Source organism: Lissotriton vulgaris, chromosome 8, assembly GCF_964263255.1.
Source record: "Lissotriton vulgaris chromosome 8, aLisVul1.2, whole genome shotgun sequence".
NCBI classification, from domain to species: Eukaryota; Metazoa; Chordata; class Amphibia; order Caudata; family Salamandridae; genus Lissotriton; species Lissotriton vulgaris.
The window spans coordinates 983,534,110-983,558,813 of NC_141696.1; the positions used below are offsets into that span (position 1 = coordinate 983,534,110).

Below are 24,704 nucleotides of genomic sequence, written 5' to 3' on the forward strand. Positions count from 1 at the left end.
GTACAGAGTGTCGCATCTAAGAACTGAACTGAACTAAGCTTAAATCTACCATCTTAAAGTAATCATAGTGTGTATTTTTGTCGTTTATGGTCTTGTGGTAACTCTATATAAAGTCTACGTATTTTTTATATAAAATCTGTGTGGTGTCCATTTGTAGTATTGGCACTAGGTTACTGTATGTGGTCACAACTGCTTCACTTACAACGTCTCTGAAATAAGCCTTGACTGCTCGCGCCACGCAGCCTAGAGGGTGAGCAGGGGTTATTTTAGGAGTGTAATCCCCCTGTCCTGACTAGAGGAGAGGGTCCCTATTGGTCAATTGTGTCAGTCTGATTTTCTGTACAGGGATAGTATTTCTTTATGCAGCCTTCTTAGCCTAATTGCTTTTTATTACAGATTCTTTGATGAAAATAAAAGGTTGTGTTGTTTATGGAATGCATTTTAGGCTCGTGCCTGTTTATTGCATTGTTTATATAGTTTATTTTCATACTGCAGAAAGTATGTAATGATGACTTTATTAGCATATGGGTTATAGTTGGGCTGCATATTATTGGTTTATACATGTATATGTGTATAATTTGTTTAGTACTATGTACTATTTTTATATATTTACACATATATATATGTATTTTTATATGTTCCGGGTTCCCGCTCATGAGCTGAGATTATTCAGTGCTTATGACTTTAATGAGTATACCCCTGGAAGAGAACTAGGATTACATGTAAGTAATTAATCCTTATACTACCTTGAAAACCGAAGCATATCATCTAAATATGCTGCTGCGCCTTCTGCTAGCCGCACAATTTCAGATCTAAGCCTTCTGGTCCAATCTTAAACCGTCATCTGCTTGCTGGCATCCTATTACTTGGTGCTGGAAAGCTTCAGCGCAAACCTTAGAAACTTTGATGGAAGTTTTCATATTGACATTAAGGAGAGAGTCTTCCTAAAGAACAGACAGGACACAGGGACATACCTTTATTATCATTATTCAAATGGTCTGCTCTATTGAGAAGGATATGGGAAAGGCAGGAATGGTAGTTAGAAGGGCTTGCATTTGTATGTTTTAATTTGATCTCTCATGTCTGGAGCTTGAGGAAAAATACACTAGTTTTGATGACATGATATAGCCTTCCTGTTGCTTTTGTTCTTGACGGTGTTGGGATTTGTAAAGTGCTAAAATACCCTAAAACAAAAGTGGTGTACCTGTTCCAGCTGACTGCAGTAAAAACAAGGGAGAAGCAAGTTAATGAGAAAACAGAAAAGATTTCAGCCATTTCCGAAGCAAGTGTATGTTTTCTTGTTTCCGAAGTGCAAGGGGTATGAGCTTCCATTGCTTGGGTGCAATATCAGACAAAGAGTCACCTCCATTTCTGGTGCTGCAGATTGTACATATACACAGAGTTGAAGGAGACAGAACGTAGTCCGTAAAATGTTTTATAGCGTTTAATTGTGTTCTGAAGGTGAAGGGCAACATTGGAGTAGTACCGATGACAGAAACAGAGTAACTTAAACAGAGTGCCCAGAGCAATAGGAAGCTAATACGCTTTAGAACGTTTTTGAAAAAGAGAGCTAAACATAAAAGATAGTAAAAGAGGCACACTGCAGCATTTTGACAAATTTGAAACTAACATAGTTTTTGAAAGCTCACAATTTAGAGAGTTGGCGTAATCCAGGTATGTGCACCACAGTGTTTCTGAACTTAGGAGAAAGATATGTTTCCTAAAACATATATAGTAGAAGCAATTGGCTGAGGTAAAAGCGTTGAGGGGCAACATTGGGAGTATTGTCAAAAATGAAACCAAGACTGTAAATAGCACTGGAGAGTAAAGGAGGACTGTGTGCCTGTGTGCACTTCTATCATCTGACTGCCATTTATAGCATACAACTCTTATAATTTTTATAGTTTTCGTACTCAACCCAAGTGAGCAGGATAGGAAATCTGCCAATTTATTTCTTGTTTTTGCCAATTTGTCGCAGATTTCAAAATCCTACTGGAAATTTTCGAGCTCTGACTCAACTTCCCTTGCTGGCTTATTATTTGTATGGAGACTTGGTCTCCTACACAGCGCACCAAAATGTCCTCATTGTTTATTTTTCTGCCAAGACCACTTTTGTTGTCTGAATATTTCAGCTCATCTCCTCATAGTACCCATTGTGGGAAATGCATCTATTACCAGTCTCTTATCATGTACACTGTACCAGTCACAAATAAACAGATTGCACCAGAACCTCCAAAGCAGGCCAACATCTACAATGCTACGTAGTTCTTTAATGTATCATCAGCATTATATTTCTCTGTTCTTCTTTTTCCTGTACTTGCTTTCCAATACTTGTTGTAGCATTATGCCATGTACCTCTTGTAGGAAAGTGCCTCATTTTGATTTGGTCACCCCCACTTTTTGCCTGGTATTTGATGCAATGTTGACGGAAAGTGCACTGGTTACCTGCTATCCAGGTCCCCCGGTGCCAGATCTCTTTCCCTAAAACTGTACAATTGTTCCTCCAATTGCCCATACCTTTGGCAACCCTGTAAGTCATTAGTAAATGGTACCCCATGTACCTAGGTCATGAGTTCTAAAAAGGGCCCCTAGGGGATTCAGCATATATTGTGCTGCCCTAAGGGCCCCTCACCTAACTCATGCAGACGGCCAGTGCAGGCTAAATGTCTTGATGCAGACAAAAGTGAAAATATGACATGGCTCATATCCCTGTGTGCCATGCCTGTAGACGCTGCATATAGTGTAGATAACCCTCCCATACAGCCGGACTTACAGCCCTAAGGCAGGGTGCACTATACTACATGTAAGGACATATCTGCATGAACAGATATGTTCCTCTGATGGCTAAGTCAATACTTACTTGTGCCCAGGGAAGCCCTTTTAAGTACATGTGCTGGACACTGGTAAAAACGAGTTTCCCCAGCTACCTGATGGTCTTTTTTAATACATGCACCCAGAGGGCACTTTAGAGTTGCTCCCTAAAAACCTACCTATCACTAGTGTACTGGCTGGCTGGTTCTGACCAGCCTGCCACCACAGACGATTTTCTGACCCCCAGAGGTGAGAGCCCACACGGTCAGGAAGAATCCTGCTCTGGCAGAGCGTGTGTTACACCCACTCCAACGCGATGACCCGTAAATTAACATTCCAAGACGGAGACCTTCAAAGCGGCCCCGCCTTTGGTATGTGAATCTGGCTTTCCTTGTATGTGAAGGGATGACCACCCCTCCCCAATCAGGGCCCATTTGGTGCCTATGAAAGTGGGAAAATTAGGAGTCAGAGAGGCGTGTTCATCCACAGGCTAGTTCCACCGCTAAGGAGGGCTACATGATGTGGACACAAAAATTAAGTCTGCCATCTTGGTGATGGCAGACTTAGGAACTCTGGGACCGGGTTATGCCCACTTCCCACAGGAAGTGGTCATATAGGGGGCATAGTGACCCCAAGGGTAAGTAGCCCATTTGCTTCTACCCTACACTCCCCTATCTAGTATTTAGGGGAGCATCTGGCACCAGGAAATCCGATCCTGCCGACCTGAAAGAAAAAGGACACTAAAGAGCTGCAAAAGCAAGAACAGAGAACCAGCAACTAACCTGATGCCAAACCCACCGGCCTGTCTGCTGTCCCCGACAATTGCACCAAAGACAACTTGTTCTGCAGCTGCTGTGCCTCCAAAAGCCTGGAATGACTGCCGGCCCTTCACCCAAGGCCCAGAAATTTCCATGGAGTAGTGGAGCTGCTCCCCTGCATCCTGCAGGCACCCAAAAGAACTGTAAGAACACCAGACCGCTAAAAACTTAACACTGGAAAGCACCACAGCACCCATGTCTCCTAGAACGAGTTGAAGTGGGCCAACGGTACCAACATGTTTCCCAGACCCTTCAGAGACCAAATCCATCTTGGTTTTGCCAACAGTGGACTCCCCGGCGTGCCTGCAGCTTGTTTGTGCGGGCCTCCCCTACCACGAGTGTCTCAGGTCGTGAAAACCTGGCACCTAAGAAAACCTCTGCAACTGGCCACCCCAGCCTGAGGAGAAGAGGACCGAAGGTGTCCCTACATTCCGAGCATCGTGAGACCTGAGCCCCCTTGTTGGTTTAGCCAGACTTGTCTCCCAGCCTGTTTGTGACTGGACTGATCCCCATAGACTTACACAGGCACCTAACGGCAGGCATCCCAGTGCTGCCTGAGGTGACCCGTTGGTGCTACCTTGGATCCTCCCCCCATACTCACCTTAAGTCTGTAAGATTGGTCCTGTAAGTCACTGTAAACTACCTGTACGCAGTATATGTCTTTCCTCAATAGGATAATATTACTGCTCCCTAAATTGCACTTCCAATTTTTTTTAAACTGTAAATATTCATAACTAGAAATTTACTTACCTGATTTTGATGATCTTGGTGCCTGAAGTTATATAAAGATAAGTGCTATTTTCATCTGAAAGAAACAGGTTAGTATTAGATTCCTTACCTTAGAATATCCCCAGGCGTCAGACTGGATCCGGACAATTTTGCGTAGCAGTACCCCTGCCCGTCGGTAGGCGTTGTCTGCGGCTACGCATCCGTCGTCGGCGTCGTTGGGATGACGTCGTCGGAGTACTTAGACGCCGCCTTCGCGCTGAGTTCTTCTTTTTTGCGCGCCAGCAAGCGCAGGTCCGGAGAAAGTGGTACCCTGTAGTCAATTTTTGACTAATCTTTTTGATCTGTTTTTTCGAGTCGAATGACTCCGACGGTGCCGGTAGGGATGCCCGGGTTCAAACCCTGCGTCGACTGCAGCCGACTAATGTCGTTTACCGACCCCCATCGCCGGTGTCTTCATTGCCTGGGGCCCGACCACGATGACCAGTTGTGCCCCGACTGCCGGGCCTTGACGTCGAAGGCTAGGCGGGAGCGGTCCCGCAAGCGCCTCGAGCTCCAGCAGTCGGCCCGCGCCGTTCGAGGTCCCGGTCCGGAAGGAGGTCGAGGGACCGGTCGCGGGGCCAGAGTCGTCATAGCTCCGGGAGTCGACATAATTCCTCAGGGTCCAAGTCCTCAGGTAAGAGGCACAAGAAGTCGAAGAGGCGACACCGGTCTTGTGACTCCCCCGACACTCGCGCGACGCGGCCGGGGGTTCGTGTGACTTCACCCACGCGGCTCCGCTGGTGCCGCAGGCGTCGTAGCCTGCTCCATACCCGCCGGTCCCTGGGCAGAACGCGACGCCGGAGGAGATCGAGGCTTTCCTCATGGCCATGAGGTCGCTTGCTCCTCTGTCGGGTTCCTCGGCGCCTTAGGGCCAAGCGGCCCCGACTGGGTCCCCAAGCGGGCCAGGACGTCGTCATCCCTGGTCCTACCCTTGATTCGGGTCCGGTGCCGGAGCGGCGGCGCCGCTACTCAGCATGTCTGTGGACCCCCTGAATCGTCTGCCTCTTCAGGAGGACGTTGTGTCGCAGCAGCAGGGGACGGTCCTCAACCCGAACCTGTCCAGTCTCCACTTACATGCGTGGAGATTGAGCGGCGGCAGTTGAGGCCATTTGACTTGCCTCCTGAAGTCTGTAATGTGATTCTGGCAGCCAGGCGTCCCTCCACAAAATCGGTATACGCCTGCAGGTGGAACAAATTTGTGGCATGGTGCACAGGAAAGGCTGTAGATCCCCTTTCTGCCCCTCTTTCAAAGGTTCTCCTCTTTCTTCTTTCTCTTGCCCAGCAGGGCTCTGCTCTGGGCACTATCAAGGGCTACCTCTCTGCAATTTCCGCCTTCTTAAGGCTCCCTGATCAGCCCTCTTTGTTCAAGTCCCCAGTTGTAAATAGGTTTTTGAATATGTTTTCTCCTGTTCCTTTCGTGAATGCCTCAGTGGGACTTGAACCTTGTTCTGACTTATCTGATGTGCGCTCCTTTTGAGCCACTTCATAACTGTCCTCTTCGTCTCCTTACTCTCTAGACTGCATTCCTGGTTGCCATCACCTCTGCCAGGAGGGTGAGTGAGCTCCAGGCTCTTTCCTCTAAACCTCCTTTCCTTTCTGTCCATCCGGACAAAGTTGTGTTGCGGACGCGACCCTCTTTCCTGCCCAAGGTAGTCACAGCCTTTCACATCAGGCAGTCCTTCACCTTGCCCACCTTCTTTCCGCCCCCGCATCCCTCGAAAGAGAAAGAGAGGCTCCACCGTCTGGACCCAAAACGTGCGCTCTCATTCTATTTGGATCGCACACGCCAGTTCCGGGTGGATGACCAACTCTTTGTTGGTTACGTGGGCGCTAAGAAAGGTCGGGCGGTGCACAAGCGGACCATCTCTCGTGGGTCATGTTGTGCATCAAGGTATGCTACTCCTTGGCTAAAAAGGAGCCTCCTGTTGGGAGGAGGGCCCATTCCACTCGGGCCATGGCGGCTACTACTGCCCTGGGTCGGGGAGTGTCCTTGCAGGACATCTGTCAGGCAGCTACGTGGGCCTCTCATTCTATTTGGATCGCACACGCCAGTTCCGGGTGGATGACCAACTCTTTGTTGGTTACGTGGGCGCTAAGAAAGGTCGGGCGGTGCACAAGCGGACCATCTCTCGGTGGGTCATGTTGTGCATCAAGGTATGCTACTCCTTGGCTAAAAAGGAGCCTCCTGTTGGGAGGAGGGCCCATTCCACTCGGGCCATGGCGGCTACTACTGCCCTGGGTCGGGGAGTGTCCTTGCAGGACATCTGTCAGGCAGCTACGTGGGCCTCGATGCACACGTTTGCAAGGCACTACTGCCTGGACAGCCAAGTCCGGAGAGATGGCTTTTTCGGCCGTTCCGTTCTCCAGGACTTTCTGGTGTGATTATTGGTACGCAGACCCACCACCGGGGTTGGTATTGCTGGGATATCTATTCTAAGGTAAGGAATCTAATACTGTTTCTTTCAGATGCACAAGTTACTTACCTTCGGTAACAATATATCTGTAAGAAACAGTAGTTAGTATTAGATTCCTTACCGCCCCACCCATCCTCCCCGTTCTGCGAACCGATATCTAGGGTTAAGGTCATCCCCTTTCAGGGCCCTAGTTTCATGGCACCAGTGTTGGATTTTATCATGGCTCTGTGTTTCTGGCGCGGAAAAGCTGTGTATAAGAACTGACGTTAAGGGTGCGAGGGCGGCGTCAAAGTACTCCGACAACGTCATCCTGGCGCCAACGACGCCGACGACGCCGACGACGGACGCGGAGCCGCAGACGACGCCTACCGACGCGGAGGGGTACTTCTACGCAAAATTTTCCGGATCCAGTCTGACGCATGGGGATATTCTAAGGTAAGGAATCTAATAGTAACTACTGTTTCGTAAAGATATATCGTTACCGAAGGTAAGTAACTTGTGCATTAAGTGGTGTGGATTTCCTTATTGAGTTGTGTGTATCATTTATCATATGTGTGTATGCAGCAGATGTCTAACACACTTCCCTGATCAGTCAGAGGCTAATCGACCACACTACCCTCTAAGAGAGCATCTTGGGATTGCTCGAGTAATTCCTTGGTCACTTATAGGCGATAACTGGACTCTTAGCACATTATACCTCTTTTTAGTATACTACATAAAGAGCCAGCTTCCTACACCTCTGCTTCCAGGAGTTACACCATACCATTTTAGTTTATTTACAGATCAGACACTTCCACACTTGCAACATACTTGCACAACATGCTTTTTTAATGTTTCTCTAGGATTTTAAACTTCCATTTCCACTTGGGTTGAGTTGGCCATTTGTATGTAAAAGCAAAGAACTGAAGAATAATGTGTGTGTAGGTTAAACGCTCAGGTGATAGTTTCCTTGTCAAGCCAGATCTAAAAATCCATGTGAGTTAATGACTGCCCACCTCCCATCTGCGCTGCTACCAGAGAAAAACACCATAAATGATCTAGTTCTCTAAGTCAATTTAATACCATTACTATGTCAGCTGTCTGACCCTGAAAGTTCAAGCTCAAGCAGCTGGATAAACGAAACGATCACAGCTGTGTGGAGGGCAAGCACTTTTTTGTGGAAGCACACAACTTCTGCCCAATGACAACTTGTTCTCTTGGCTCCCAACATGCTGGCGAAATCAAAGCCCCTCTCTAGTGATGCTCACACAATTGTCTGGTAACAGCTGCCCTGTCAAGCCAGAACATAAAAACGGATAATGCAATGTAGAAAAAAAAATGAATTTAACTATTCTTCGATTAATGCAATGGTGTGCAGCTTGCCCACACAAGGCCATTTTGCAATGATGGAGAGAAATTAAGGCATCACAATGCGGTAACAATAGATATCTCTCAAAATCCGCTTATCACTCGTTGACCATATCTTTGCCTTTGGCCCTGTACAGTGTTCCACTGCCTTTTGATTAGGTTTGCCCTTTACAAATGCAACTTGCACACGTTCATACATACAACAGAGATTTATTTGGATGGAACTGCGGAAACATGAACAAAAGTAGAAGGTGCACGTTTTTATGAAAGATGAGTGGTATCTAGAGGAAGTTGAATGAGTGGTAAAACACACCACTCTTTTGCATGTAAGTAATATTTTCTTGTATTTTCCAAATGCTAAATAGCAAAAACTACCAATATATAACGTGTGTGTGCCGATGTCAAATATACTATGGTTTAGACTGAAGTTAGTAAACACGTTTTTTCCACATGTAGTTTGAGCTTACCAGACTCATTAGGGTTTGTCTGTTTTTTCTGATGGCAAAACACAAATTGGGTAATTGGGTACTACAGAGACTTTTGTGATAGGTTTAAGTTTCAGATTAAAATATTAACTGAATGGAAATTTCGGATTAAAATCTAGAGAGGAAAAACAACTTGTTCAAATTTAACCTTGAAAGTTCAGACTTGGACTGGTTTCTTTAAGATGATGAGCCTAGTACTTAAGAAAAGGGTGTTGACACAGTGGAAACAAATTATAATATTTTTTGGATGGTTACAGGTAACATCGTTGCTACGACGTGTTTTACCAGAGGTGACGCCATCGCGCTTAGCCAGCATCATCGGAGTGAAGGCTCTGCCGCCAGCAGATATTAGTGACATTATCCATTCGACAGAGAAAGGAGATTGGAATAAGCTTGGGATCTTGGACATGTTCCTGGGATGCATTGCCAAAGCACTCACTGTACAGCTGAAGGCCAAGGGTACTACTATAACAGGAACAGCTGGCACTGCAGCTGGCAAAGGTGTCACCACCGTCACACTGCCAATGATTTTTAATTCCAGGTAAAATAATTCTTCTGCTAAACCATGCAAACTATATCAGATCCTACCCACATATTATTTATAGTTCATGTCTAGATTGTGCAGCGTTGCATGTGTACAGCTAGACTGTAATTTATGGCTGTTGAGTCTAAAGAATGAATATTGAATATATCTTCTGTGGACCATGTTTGTCATATATATTGCATTGTTGTACAGTTTTGCTTCAACACTATCCAAATGCACCTGTGAGATGCTCTTGAATTGCTTATAGTTTGCAACAAATAGTTTTTGCAAACAAAATGAAGTGTTAAACTGTGCAGTATCTCTTTATGGAATGTGTATTTGGTTTATAAACGTTGAGTTAAGAAATGTCACTTTAATTATTTAAAATAGAAATCACATTCTATTCTGACTGGTTGCTTATTCCTTCAGATTCCTCATTTTTAACCCTTCCTTTCTTTAATTATTTAAAATAGAAATCACATTCTATTCTGACTGGTTGCTTATTCCTTCAGATTCCTCATTTTTAACCCTTCCTTTCTTTTTCTTGAGTTCGGATGACTGATTCTCGTGTCATCCTTAATTCTAGCGCATCCAGAAGGGCTGCTCATGATGCTCTTGCAATGGTTCTTGAGAGACAGATGAAAACAGTACTCCAGCACCTTGATGGACAGTACACTTCCTATATAGATCCTGAGTTTAGGACTAAAATGTTCTCCCGTTTCTTTATTTAACTTAGTCGAGTATGCCACCATCTTGAGGTGGAAAGCAAAACTGATGAATAGCTTTAGCAGTGGTGAGATAGGCCCAAAAGAGATGTCATGTTGCGCTACTATATCGAAGAGTCGTTCAGTTAGTCCTGAAAGCTTTTGTTCCAGTAGTTAAAGGTAACAAAGACACACTGTCCTATGTCAATCAAAAAGGGGACATTTTGTCAGTCTTTTTGCACTGAAACCTTGGGACTGAGGTTTTGGCAGCACACATATGCCCACAAGTTGTCACAAAACCTAAGAATCACATAATTACAGGGTCTGTATGGACAAAATGCCTTTTTACAGTGTACAAAGCCTATTTAAGAGTCGTCAAATTCTTCGCAACTTGTCAAGGGCTTTCTGCATCGCAAATCTGAGGTACATGACATGGGCATCGCCCTCCTATTTGTGATTGGGAAATAGATGTCAGTTGTTTCCAATTCCAGTTGTGGTCAAAACTATTGATCAGTTTCCATCCAGCAAGATGCGGTTGTAACAGGTTCTAAAAGGGAAGTCTGTCCCGGAGTGACAGTGCCCTCTTTGGGGACAGTCTGTAGCATCTGAGGGAGCAGGCAGTTTTACAGAGGACCACTGTTAACTATTTCCCCGCCCACACCCAATCTCTTCCCAAAGATGCAACATTTTGTTTTTTCAGCACACATCTAGGTAGCATTGTGTGGCTGTGCAGTGCCCTGCCATCAACCAGGAAGTAGCAGAGTTTTATATAGGCACCCCCTCGGTGCGCTTATGTGACCTACATTTTCTTCGCCCTGACATGTGGATCCGTGGCTCTGCTCCCAGCTTTGTTGACTTCTGCCAACTCTTCAGAAAATGTTCTTATAGGTACTAGTCACTTTGGATTCCTCATCTTCGATTACTCCCCAGGCACCAGACTAGATTCTGGAGATTTTTCATAGCAGTGCTCAGTGGATGGTAGGTTGGTGCTGTACAGCTCCATGCTGATTCAATGCCGCCCCAGTAATGGCAGATCAGAGCAGCATATAAGTGCCACCCCAATGTCAGTTTCTTGTCTTTTATATTTCCATTCCGCCAGATGCAAAACGTGAGCAATTGTTGGTAAAAGTATGTTGATCACCAACTTGGGGCCTTTCTAGATTTTAAGATGCAGCCCCACTGTAGAACGGGAGGGTAATGTGGAATTTGCTGATCGATTATCCACCAGAATGATTGTTATTGAAATTAAGCAACTTGTTCTTCATTTCGATACTTCTAAATGCAGATTCTTTACCTTAAAATAGATTCCAAAGCAGCACCTTTCCAAAGCGCTGGGTCTTTGGAGTGGACCAAACTGTTTTGCAGCATCCGATAGAGGCTACTAGCCGCAGATTCCTTCACGTACAATTATCCCCAGGCGTGAGACTGGATCCGGAAACTTTTTGCCACAGCATCCCTGCGCACCAGGGGTGGGGCAGCATCATGCGACTCTGCCCAGGCATAGTCAGTGAGGTCATATCAGCCCCGCCCCGGCGCGCCTGTGTCAGTTTTTTCCTTTTCAGTGTGCAACGCGGATCCGGTCTTGTTATGGGCCTGTTTTGGGCCCCTTTTTTTCTCTTCATGGTCTCTTCTTTTGGTAGGGAACAGTGTGCCAATGCCTTCGGGCTTCAAAACTTGTACGTCGTGTGGGCGTCTTATGTCGGCGACGGACCCTCACCTCATTTGTTTGTGGTGTTTGGGGGAGGATCACAGCAACGCGTATTGCGAGGCGTTCCAGCAGTTGAAGATGAAGTCGAGGCGGGAGCGCCGAATGAAACTACTCTTGACGCGTCTCTCCAGGTCGACTTCCTCCCCTCGATCAGCCTCAGCAGACGGCTTCAGATACGGGCGTGGTCGTCGTCCTCGCCCTTCTCTGATGTCGAGAGAGCGTCGCTCCCCGGTGGGTAAGTGTCGCAGTTTGTCCCCGGGGGCTGGGTTTCGGCCTACTGGGGGCGTGGACTCTCTGCAGGAGATGCAGCCCCCTTAGTCGTCCTCCTATCCACCGTTTCCCGGTGATGGGGCGTCGAGAGTCCAGATGGAGACATACGCTGCGGCTTTGCAGGCCTCGCTGGTGTCTCCTCCTCCTTCCCCCCAGGGGTGTCGGCGGATCCCTTGCCTTGCTCGGAGCCCCCCGCAGCGCCGCCAGTGGCTTCGGCCCCGGCACCAACTGGTTTGGATCCCAGCTTGGAGGATGTGGTGCTGTAGGGGTGCGGCTCCTCCATGGCCCCTCCTTCAGACCATGGCGTCTCTGCCTCGCTTCAAACTCCTAGAAAATAATGAAGGGGGTCTGCCCAAATTACCCTCCCATACTTGGGCTAGGGAGATCACAAGATGAAAAAGTAGAATAAAGAGTTATTGAGGAATCACTTCAACATTAACTTCTTAAATAAGATATATTTAATTATCCTGTTATTTACAAATATTGGCAATAGAATCAAATTCCACTAATTTACAAGAACATGTATCCGCGTCGCTGGACAAGGTGGCACACAACAACAAAATTATATTAATTATACACAATTACAATATATATATACATCACACAAATACAATTGATACATTACATATACAACAGTGTACCCTACAGAAAAAAGTAATAAGATTAGATTTTACAATATCCACTCCTAACTAAGAGTGATATATATCTACAAAGGAAATCCTCGCAGCGCATGAGTTGTAAATTCTCTTTACACAAAATATATAAATAAGTCCGGGCGCCAGAAATCAAACACAAAGTGTAAATATATGGAGACTCCTTATCACAATGGTGTTGTCGCGGTCGCGTTTCCGCCAGTTGTCTCTTTTGGCTTCATCAGGACACAGGTACTTGACAAATAAACCCACAGGCTTCAAAAATCCTGCGGGACAAGACGACTTACTTGTCTGGTGCACACAGGGCACGCCCTCAGAAGTGAGGGCGTACACTAGAATGTCCCAAGGTACGCTTGCTAATCAGGAAAGTGAAGGCGATACTATTAATGTATATGCAATCCAGTATACTCCTTATTAGTGAGTCTAGGTCGAAGATCACAGTAAATCCACAATCCAGGCACTCAAAGCCACAAACATCCACGGGAGTCCCTGTGGTGTCGCGGGAGGTCGCCGGGGCTCGGGTCGCATCCCTGAGCCCCTTTCGGTCCTTTGACAAGGTGCTCCTGTCTAAGGCCCATGTGCCGCCGCTACGTCGCCGGCAGCTGCTGGACCGGGCAGAGCCACAGGGGTCGGTGGACCCTCTTCGCCCTGCTCTGGGCTGAGGCTGGACGGGGAACCCTTGCCCTCCTCCCGGTCTTTCTCGTCCCCCCACGCAGGCGGCTGCCTCGTCGGAGGTTGAGTCGGCCCTGGTGGCGCCGCAAGGCTCGTCGGGCCACCTCTGTTGCATGCTGGGCGGAGGACTTCGTATCACTCCCCTGGTCCTTCTTGTTCCTTCATGCGGGCGGCTGCCTCGGAGGAGGTAGAATCCGTGCCATTCCGGCGTTGCCCCTTGTCCGCTTCGGACCGGGTCCCGCTCCGGTCCCCGGCGCGGTTTGGCTTCGAGGAACCCTATCCGGCATCTCCTTTGGCGCAGGATGGCGTTACTGTCCATCAGGGTGGCGGATTTTACGGCTCCTGATAGGCGTTGAGTTGCGGATTCGTCTTTGGACGCTCCCTCTTCTGCGCCATTACATCAACATAGTACATGGTATACACACTGTATATGGCACATGAATTGGTCGACGGCGTTTCGATCCCACATTTAATTCACAGGGATCATCATCAGGACATCTGATAAATGCCTAATAGTAACAAGCCTCTAAAACCATGTAAGATCCATGGCTTGGTTCCGTCTAGAAAAAGATACGGAGGTCACCGGAATCGGGACCGGCCAGGCAGAATCGGAAATCCGATCGTTGTAAGGGTTGCTGGGAGTACCGGATCAGTCGGTATCAAGTCCCGCTCGACAATACGCTCTGTGGTAGGCTGATGCCTACCACAGATGCCTAAAAACCCTTTCCTGTTCACTTTGAGTGTACTAAAGTGTCTGTGTTTAATTGAGGTACAGGATTGTGCCCCACAACGTGAGATTGTCGAAGGATATTCTCTCTGTATTTTGTGTTATAAAGCAAATCTACTTGTTGACCACTGTCCGGCCGGGCCGGACCATGGCTTCCTCAGTCGCTCTCAGTCGCCATGTTTGGCTTCAGGTCGGAGTATTCCCCGAGAATATTCGAGAGCAACTCATTGATCTTCCGTTTGATGGCAGCCTGTTGTTCCATGCCCCGGCTGACTCTGCCATCCGGAGGTTCTTGGCAGGGCTCCTTCTCCGCCTTATCCTCCTCCTCCCCCTTCCCCTCCTCAGTGACTGCAGAGTTGAGCTGGTTCTGGACCTTCTTGGGACGTTGCTCTTACTGTAGAGTGCGTTTCTGGCCATTGAGTCCTCTCAGCTGGGACTTGGCATTGATGGCCCTTTGTTCACTGTGTGTGTGTTTTTGCTGGAATTGTTACACAGACTTGGCCCTGAGATTAGGCCTTCTGTTTTTTTCCTTTTGGGCTGCTTGTCAAGCCTTTTGCTGGAATGTTTCCCTGTGGTCTGTTGTTTTTTCCTCCGCTGCGGAAGTTCTTCCAAAGAGGGTTCCCATGTCTTGGGATTTAACGTACCCTGTGTGGGGTAGTGGTAGCTGTTATATAGCTTGCGCTCTGCTGGGGTGTTCTGGTGGCCGGTTCTCCATGGCGTTTGTGTATGTTGCTTTGCTTCTTGAGGTTGTGTGCGCGGCCCCTCATGGTGGTGTATCCAGCCATTTCCTCACCTCCCTGCTCCTGCGGGCTGGGATGCTTCTGTGTTCTCCCTTGTCAGGTGTCCCCCCCCCCCGCCCCCCCTGGTCTTCCTGAGCTGTTTTTTTTGCTTCTGGCGGCTTATGTCTGGCTGGCCTGTTGCCTTTGGTCTGAGGTGGACTAGCCTTCTTTCCTTCGTCTCCTTGGACCCTCTGAGCTCTTCCCCTGCCTTGGGTGGATGCTTTCTTGCCTTGGAGGGGTGTGGGGTACTTTGGCCTCTTTGGCCTTGCCCTTGGTTCCTCGATCATGAGTGTGAGGGCCTATTCCTTCTCTTCTTCATCCTTCCCCCTGGGGTCGGTGGTGTTCTGCTTGGGGGGCTCCTCTAGCATAGGAGGGACTGGGTTACTTGCCAGTCCCCAGGTCTGGTCCCCTGTGAGACCCTCGGTCCTGTCATAGCTGGTGGGGTCCTTTCTCAGACCCTCCTTCCGCGTGGGTATGGCTAGGGTATCTATTTTACGTGAAGGAATCTGCGGCTAGTAGTCTCTATCAGATGTGCAAGTTACTTACCTTCGGCTCTGTCTCCTGTGAGTACATTCTTTTGCTCTATCCTTGCTGTTCTGTTTTGTTGCTGTTCATTCTTCCTCTTGGCTCTGTGGAGGACGGGGTTGAGGTGCTCCTGTCCACCGCTGTTCTGGCTGCTCCAGGTTGAGGTGGTTGGCCTTCCACTTTCTGCCTCCCCTCACTTCCCTCTTTCTTGCTGCTCGGGGTCCTGCCCCTCTGCTACCTCTGAGTTAGGGTCCGCTGGTCATGCCTTGCCCTTGTTACTTGGAGGGTGATTGCGCTCTATGCCGGGTTGGCTTGGAAGTTGGTTGTTCCTGCCATTTTTGCAACTGGTTCCCCTACCTGTTTCTGCATAGGGGTTGTAGGCCTGCTGCATGTATCCTAACCCTTTACGCATGTTCCTTGTATACAGGGAAAGATAAGGGTGGCTGTCTATGTACTGTCAGGGTGCTTGGTCGGGGCTCTGCTCTGTTCCTCTTCTGTCCCTGCCTTTGGACGCGGCATTGTTGCACTGCTCTTTATGGTGTCTTCCTCTTTTCTACCTTTTGCACACTGTTCCCATGCTCCCACAGTTTTTGCCTAGGGGTTCCGCGTTACTGACTTGGGCGCGCCGTGGCAGGGCTTATGTGACCTACCTGACGTCACGAACACAGACCTCGCCTGGGCAGAGTCGCATGATGCTGCCCTGCCCCCGGCACGAGGGATGCTGTGGCAAAAAAGTTTCCGGATCCAATCTCACGCCTGGGGATAATTCTACGTGACGGAATCTTCTGCTAGAATCTTCTCCACCAGATACATCATTACCGAAGGTAAGTAACTCGTACATCTGGCAGGGGAAGTATGCTTCCCGCCAGACCTGACTGTCTAAGCAGTAGTGCTTCATGAAGGTATGCATCTATCCTCACATAGTGGTAGGGTCGTCATTTTCATCTCTCGCCTCCTGTTTGCTACAGAGAATGCCAGAGTGAATTATTTGCTCCCTCCTCCCAATATGGATGAATGGCTCTTCTTGAACCTACAGAATGCCAGTGGGTTTGCCACAACCGCAGAATCTGAGCTGGACTCATCTCATAAAATGCAGAGCTGCAGATGTTTTGGAGTTGCAGCTGCCTATTAAGGCTAAATTCTGTTTACTAACTGTAATAGTCATACTTGTGCCATCATCTTCCTCCGTGGAAATGTTGCATTCACGGGCGCTATCATGCCGATCTGGTGGAAACTAACTTGTGCCTCTCCATTCAGTCGACATGTGGTTAAGCAACCTAGCAACCCTGATTTCCTAACAAAACGTCCTAAAACTGACAGCCTAGTAGTACAAGCACCAACAAGCAAAGAAAGGCCTGTTCATTTTCCTTTTGACCCCCCCTCTCTCCCCCCCCACACCTCCCCCCACACACACAAAAAAAGGGAATCCAAATATATCACTTTTGGTAAGAATGTGTTTTCCTCTGCACACCTGGCCCTGTACTGCTTGAACATAGTGTCTCTTCTGTGCATGTACACACACTCTATGTGGGACGTGAGCAGATTATTTTGCAAGCCATCCTAGAGGACCTGATGGCACCATTTCAGGATGGTCAGGAGACAGCCAAATATGTCCTGTGAGCTGGCCATGAGTACACCAATGCCATAGGCCATGCAATCAGCATCAGCTTAGTGCTTAGGTATCACACATGTATGCAAGCAATTGGATTCTCTGGAAACATCCAGGCATCCAGGCATTGTGGAGTGGTGTGTGTAGGAGAGTAGGGTCTGCAATCCTATGATCACCCAGATTGTTTGCTTTTGTTTCACTGGTTTACGACTTTCTCTGGCTGTGGGCCTACCAATCAGACCCACAGCCTAGCTGTTCTCTCACTAAATTGACATGTGTACCTTAGGTGCATTATCCAATTGGAACTGGGCCACCTTATCAGACCCTGTAACTCAGGGCATAGGTGTACTCAGGGCCTACCAGGGGCTGAAGCATGTATTATGCCACCCCTGGATGGCCATCTAAATCTGACACAACTGGCTGCACGACAGCTGGGGCAAGGTGGTGTACTCACCCTTTGCTTTAGATATAGTATACCTATATCTAACCCTAAAAATGGACACACCGATTCCTATCAGTCACTCCTATGGCAGGCCTTGACAATCCTGAAGGCCGAGTGCTTGGAGTCGTGTGAAATGGTGCTCTGGCATGAGCTGAGCCCGTTTGCAGCTTGCGGAACCAAGTCCTAATAGCTGTTCCATGATAACGCATACCATATACTCTTAAGTGCATTATAATCCTCGCGGTTAAATGCTATCTTTGGTATTGCTTTATCAAAACATGTCGAGTAAGGTGTCATACGAATTGGAATACTAACCCCTCGCCAATTCTGGCGACGGGGTTAGCATTCCACCCTTCTAGAGGGACACGACATGTAGGTAACTGTGAACCCCGGTAAAAGTTAAACGAAGCCTCAGCTCCACAAAATGGATGCTGCCACCACAGACACGAGTCTGACCTCCTGCTGCTGGGAGTCCTTCCAGCGAGGAGAGCTTGGACAAAGGGTTTCCTGTCAGGGGCGGTGCTAGCACCATCCCAGACAGGGTTTTGTGTATCCTGGGTAGGCAGGGCTTTACAGGAAGGTGACTGCTGAGTGGCACCCCGGTGCTCACTACGCATCTGCCGGCTAGAACCAGTTCCAGGGGCACACCAGCCCCTGGCCTGGGGAAAGTCCGGCATGGGAGAGGGGTGTAACCACCCCCCTTCCTGGTCCCACCCCTAGGGCAGGACCTAGTCGCGTACCCACCCCTTTCTTTAGGATAAAGGCAGGAGCGGGGACCCTTCCAAATTAGATCATCTTTGAATCAAGAAACTACTTTCTACTAAAGGAACTCTCGACTTCTTCTCAAGATTTCTCCCTTGTGGCTAAGGAGTAGTCACCCTGCATCCGCAGCACCATCTAAGAACTCTGCGGTTTGCTGCACGTCCTTCCTCAGGAATCCGACTGACCAGCACGACGAGACCCGGCTTCCCTGGCATCTCTGACCTCTACCTACCTCTACAGCTAAGCTGAGAACCGTAGGTGCGACGAGACCTCGAGGGACCGGCCATCGTCAGAACTGCACGACTTCTATCCAGCACGACCGCCGAGGGATCCTCTGGTGAGTGCTTTGGGGTCCGAGAAGCCCCGACCCTGAGCAGCTCCAGCACCGAAGTCCAGCCTCCCAACATCTCCACGATCTGCGTGGGGCCCTTCTGCTTTTTGCCGCTCACCGCGTTGTTTGGCTACTAGCCCGCTGGCTTGTGGCCTTCTTAATGACACCCGACGACATCACTGCTGCTGGTCTGGTTGCGCCAGACTGGCCCTTGCTCCCTTCCAAAAGAGGAGCACCCCGGACCCTCCTGGTCCACCCCAGACGCCATTTTAGGTCCACCGCGTGGGCTTGAATTTGCCAAGACTTGTTGCCCCAATCCTGGGTCCAGCGACGTCGACAGCATCATCCATCGTGGGACAGCTCGCACCTCCATCCTGGTCGCCGACAATGCCTCCTGGTCCGTGAGACTGCAGAGCCCAGCGTCGCCCACTCACCTAGTCGAGGTGACTACCATCCGGTGCCCTCCTGGTGCCACCTGACTACTGGCTAGTAGTCACGAACTTGGTCCCCTCTGCTTTCAGGTGTCATCCATCTTCGATCCAGGCTTGGATCACTCGAACAATCTTCACTGGTCGCCTGCCAGCAACTTCTTTTCTTCAGGCTCCTGGTTCGTCTACGAGGATTCCCGACGTCTTTTGAGACCTATGCAGCTGCAGCCCCTGGGCTAGGTAACTTCGGCATTTTGGTGCCCCAGCATAGCCTCACTATCCAAGGGTCAGGATCCACTGTCGTTTTCGATCTACCTTATCGGGTTCGCCCGAGAACACTAACTTTGTCTTTACTAGCTCCCATAGACTTTGTCCCGCATCCCGCGTGAGAGTGCACACTCTGCACCCAAGTCCCCTAGGCCTCCTACTAGTAATCTGAAGGTTCAGTAACGTAGTCCTAGCGATTCCAAAGCCTATTAGTACAGTACTTACCTGCTAGTAATTTCGCATTCCACTTTCAGAGTATATGGTTTTTCGTGCCCCTCGGGCATTTGTGTAAATTGTGCAACTTAAAGTATTTTCGTAAGAGTTTTGTTGTGTGCTTAGTACCCTGTCCTCATAAAGAGTACAGGGCTGTTGTGATCTAAATAAATACACTGTTTATTGTCATAACACTTGTGTGGTGTCCTTTCACTTGGTGTTCAAGGGGTATATGTGATGGTATAACAGCTGGCTTAACACGCCCTCTAGAGTTTAGCCCGAAGACTGCTCGTATCCACGCTACTAGGATAGCTGGTCTATAAGGTTGACTTACAACCAATCACCATAAGGGTTGTTTGGACTGATACAAAGTGCTCACTAGAACAGTGAACATTATATATCAGGCCAACTTCTCACAGTGTGGCTCACTGGTTAGAGGCGGCAGACCCGAGAGCAGAGGACGGCCCGGGAGCAGGGTTCAATTCCCGACGCGGCAGGGTCGTGGACCAGGGTCAGCGGACTCGTTAATTCTCATCTCGGTGCCTACTCTAACCAGGGATCACACTCGGCAACTCTGGGCATTAGCTTGCCTCATCTCCACAACGGCCCCCACATAAGCCGGGGATGCCTGGTTTCACCTTGGAGATACCCAGTAGGGACCATCTCACAGGGAAAGCCAGGACGTGTTCCCCAGCGGTCTACTGCGCAGAGATACTCCTTCGGGAGTCGATTCTAGCGCATTACAAACCCACAATTAATTAATTAATCCATCACCGACATGCCCTTTGATAGCTCTAGCCCTTCAGGGGGTAGGGCAGGTTTGGCACTTCAACAATTTAAAGATATTGTGCTGCAGCACAATTCCTGGACTTATTAAAACAAGCTTGCCAACTCCACCAACATTATATAAGGTTTAAGGACTACTCACAAGGCTTAGTATACCAGCAAGGTCAATCTTCTCATCTGGTGCATTAACTGGCCCAGATTTTTCACTGCAAAGATTGCAGTGGCAGTCAAAGCTGTACACATTAGCAGGGGCAGCAATCTTCTTCCTGCTTCTCCCCTGCTGCAGCACCCCCAACTACTTTGATTAGCATTCTCAGACACACAGCCAGCTGTTAAGGGGTAGAATTTAATATGTTCTCGCGATCTGGAAACCATTATGTCAGACTGATGGGTTTTACAAAGTATTCAAAGAGGCTGTGCTCTGCCTTTCATTTAATCTCCTCATATCTCCCCTAAACCACAACATACTTCTGAAGATCATGACTCAATTTTACTGCAGTATGTCAACCTCTGTTTGGCAGAAGGTGCCACTGAATAAGTGCCAGACTAGGAGAGGGGCAAGGGGTGCTACTCTCTCTACTTCATTGTGGCAAAAACATACAGACTGGGTGGGACGTGCAGCCGTGGAACACTTTGAGGAAGGAATAGTTCAAAATTATCCCTTTGGGGCAAATATTCTGTGCACTGAATTCTGGAGACTGGATGGTGTCCTTGGACTTGCAGGAAACATCTTTTCATATACCCATCCTGCAGCCCCATAGACTCTACCTGCAGTTCACAATGGGGTCAGAACACTTCCAATTTATTGCACAGGCTTTTAGCCTCACCTCGGGTCCTTGGGTGTTAACATGGTCGCAGCTTATTTTGTAAAAGTTGGGCACATATTTCCTGTACCTTGACTGGCTGATCAAGGTGGACTCACTCTAGTCCGACACAGACAATCTTCAGTTGACCGCTCCCGTCTTAACTTTCCTGTTTTCTCCGTCAGCAAGCTGCACCGGAGTTCAGCACACACCATTCCCTTCATAGGGGCAATCCTGGCACTTGGACATTCAAGACCTACTGACCTTCTGCAGCAAGTTCGGGACATTCAGGGTATGAACCTGATGTTTTGGGCTAATCTTGCGTTTCGGTAAGAATGATTCTAAAGCTCTATTCTCTTCTGGTCTCATGCATCTTTCTTTTCCCATGTGTCAGATGGTACATGTGTTCCGTAGAGTAGATCCTCACATTTCAGTGATCTAAACATTAGGACAATCTGGCTGACTTGATCCAGATCTCATAGATTGCGGATCAGGATCTTTAGTAAGGGCAGTTTTCGCCAACCTGATACCTGGAAGGCCACTCCCCTTTCCAAACCCAGACTTCATTGTTGTGACAGATGCTTTGGTGCTGGGTTGAGGGAGAGGGATGTTGATCAGAGGCCTCTGTTCTCTGTCAGAGCGCCAGTTCCTTATTAATCTGTCCAGAAATATTTGTTATTTAGTTGCCTCTGAAAGCTTTCCTTCTGACAGTCATTGGGAGGCTGTTGTGCAACTGTGATGGTAATAAGGTCTACTGTACATATTCCACCTCCTGCCTCAAGTTCTGAAGAAAGTCTGGACAGTCTGGACTCATCGTAATAGCCCCAGACTGTGCCAGAAGAGTTGTACCCAAAGATCTTGTGCCTGAGCGTTTGTTCTCCCGTTCTCCTACCTATTCGGAAGAACCTCCAGTCTCAGCAGCAGATGAGGGTTCTGCACCTATATCTCATCAATCAGCACTTCAATGCTTGGATATTATTTGGCAATAGCTGAGCTCTTCCAAATTGGCACCTGAGGTAGCGGATTCTGTCCTTTTAAGTAGAAATCATTCAATTAAAAAATAATATCGAGATTTGTAGAGCGCGAACAGCTACCTCAAGCAGAGTTGTTCCGGCGCCATGGCGAAACAGAGTGCGATCTGAAGTTTCTCAGAAGAAGACCTAGGCCTGTTGATCTAGGCTAAATAGCCATGTTTTCAGTGCCCTCCTGAAAAATGGCTCTGAGTCCATATGTCTCTGGTTACTTGGCAAGGAGTTCCACAACTTAGCAGCCTTGACCGTTAGGGATCTGCATCCCATCTGTGCTTTCCTAAACTATGGAATAAACAATAAAATTTGAGTATTTAATCTCAGAAGTCTATTCTCTTGTAGCTGCAGAGACATTGTTTCAAATAGCTCGGGCATTTACCATGTAGATCTATTTAGTACTGGTCATTGGATGTTGTGGCCTTGTGTAAGATGGCTTCTTGATACTCTGCAGGCCAAGCATTCTGATTTAGTGTTTTCTGTTTTATCATTAGCCCAGCATGACCTTGCAGTGAGCACAGTCAGAGATTATATGCAGGCCATTTAATTCTTTTTGTGTTTGGCAGATCAACCTTTTCTTTTAAAATCACCTGTTTTTGTGTTTCCCTAAATGCCTAACTTACATATTTCCTCCAAAACCCATCATCTTACTGCATTTTGATCTCAATTTCTTATATGCATACCATTTCACCATATGCATAGTTGCTCCTTAGAGCTTGGAAACAATCAAAACAGTCTTTCTCATTGCGATCACTTCTGCATGCAGCATGAGTAACTGTTGGCTCTGTTGGTGCAGTCTCCATATGCCACTTTCTTTTCAGACACATTGCTGCTGAGGACTCTATTTACCTTTCTGCCAAATAGTGCCTTTATATGTCAGACAATCGATCTCTCTACTGACCTTCTTTTCGCTCCACACTGCCCCTCGTAAGGGAGTTTTCCACTGCATAAACCAATCTTTATGGATTTTGCTGTCACCATAAAAAGTAAAGCAGTGCAAAACAGGGCTCTGTCTATGTCGATAGTCCTCTGCATAAACATATTGTCAGACCCGGGCAGTGGGCATTTGCCTCTGATGTCCTCGAGTCAGTCATTCTATGGCTCTGCAGACCGGGCCAAGTGCAGCCCCTTCATCATTTGACTTTGTGGTAACATTGGCGAGCAGTTAAGGCTTTCAGTACGCTAGTGCTGGGGGTGCACCAAGCTCAGTTAATAGAAGTAACCCAGGAGTGCAATATCGGATTGTCCTAACACACAAGTTACTTACCTTCGGTAACGATATATCTGTAAGAAACATTAGTTAGTGTTAGATTCCTTACCTTAGAATATCCCCAGGCGTCAGACTGGATCCGTAAACTTTTGCGTAGCAGTACCCTTGCGCGTCGGTAGGCGTCGTCTGTGGCTCCGCGTCCGTCACCGGTGTCGTGGGCGCCATGATGACGTCGTCGGAGTACTTAGACGCCGCCTCCGCGTGCTGACGTCAGTTCTTCTTTTTTCCGTGGCAGCAAGCGCAGATCTGGAAAAAGCAGTAACCCTTGGTCAATTTTTGACTAACTTTTTTTAATCCTTTTGATCATTTTTCGAAGTCTTTACGACTCCGATCGGTGCCTAGGGATGCCTGTTTTCAAGCACTGTGAGGTTTGCGACAGCACGATGTCGGTCACGGATCCGCACCACCTCTGCTTAACTTGTCTAGGCGTCGGCCACGACGACAAGGCCTGCTCCGACTGCCGGGCCCTCTCTTCGAAAGCCAGGCGGGAGCGGTCCCGCAGGCGACTCGAACTCCGGCAGTCAGTCCCGCGCCGTGCGAGGTCGCGGTCCCACGGGAGGTCAAAGTCGTCGTCCGGTAAGAAGCACAAGAAGTCGAAGAGGCATCATCGCTCTTCTGACCCCCCCGACGCTCGCACGATGCGGCAGGGGGTTCGGGTGACACCGCCCACGCGGCTCTTTCGGAGTCGCGGGCATCGCGTCCCGCTCCACACCCTCCGGTCCCTGGGCGGGACGCGACGCCGGAGATCGAGCGCTTCCTCATGGCAATGAGGTCTCTCTCTCCTCCAACGGGCTCCGCGGCGCCTTCGGGCCCAGCGAACCCGTCTGGGGCCCCTAGCGGGTCGAGGGCTTCGGCCCCGACGCCGTCGGGTGCGTCAGCTCCGACGCCGCCGGTGCCTGTGGGCCCGGCGCCACGGGCCCCACTATCTCGACACCGCCGGCGCCTTCGGGCCCGGCGCCGCGGGACCCCTCTGGACCTCCTTCGGGATCTCGATCGTCGCCGGTGGACCTTACGTCCCCCCGGCGTCGGTCCGTCAGGCGTCGCCTCCGGCGCCGTCCTCGGGCGGGGCCGTCCCCGATGCCTCCTTCATTTCTGTTCTGACGTCGGAGTGGCGCCGCTGGGCGCCGCTTTCGACGGCGTTTGGAGACTTTCACTTCTATGAACAGGCCCCATTAATTGAGAACCCTGAGTATCAGGAGATGGGTGATGAGGAGGATTGGAAGGGGTCTGAGGACCCTCTGACCCGAGAGTGTCAGTCACGAGAGGACTGGACAGGGGAACTTGGGGAGGCCAGTGGCCTGGACACCTCTCCAGACACTGGTTTTGTCTCACCTCCTACCGTGGCTTCGGAGGAGGGGGCAACCTATAGTGTGGTGTTGATGAGGGCTGCCAAGGCCTTGGGCCTTGAGCTCCCCGTCGCGGCAGTGAGGACTAACCTCCTCACTGAGGTCCTTAAACCGCAGTCAAGCTCGGCCGAGCCTCTGCTGCCCTTTAATGATGCTTTGACCGACGTTCTTTTGGGCACTTGGTCCAGGCCCGCTACGGGTTCGCCCGCAGATAGAAA

The 24,704-nt window shown here is 48.9% G+C and overlaps 1 protein-coding gene across 12 annotated transcripts in view; it reads left to right on the forward strand.

Annotated features, from left to right (window-relative positions):
- Positions 1-24,704, forward strand: part of MYCBP2 (MYC binding protein 2) — a 2,065,574-nt gene that overhangs the window by 1,800,688 nt on the left and 240,182 nt on the right. For all 12 annotated transcript variants that reach the window (XM_086934832.1, XM_086934837.1, XM_086934835.1 and 9 more), the window contains one exon: positions 8,901-9,184. In XM_086934832.1, the coding sequence (XP_086790958.1) occupies positions 8,901-9,184 (284 nt within the window). The remainder of the gene's footprint in view (positions 1-8,900; positions 9,185-24,704) is intronic.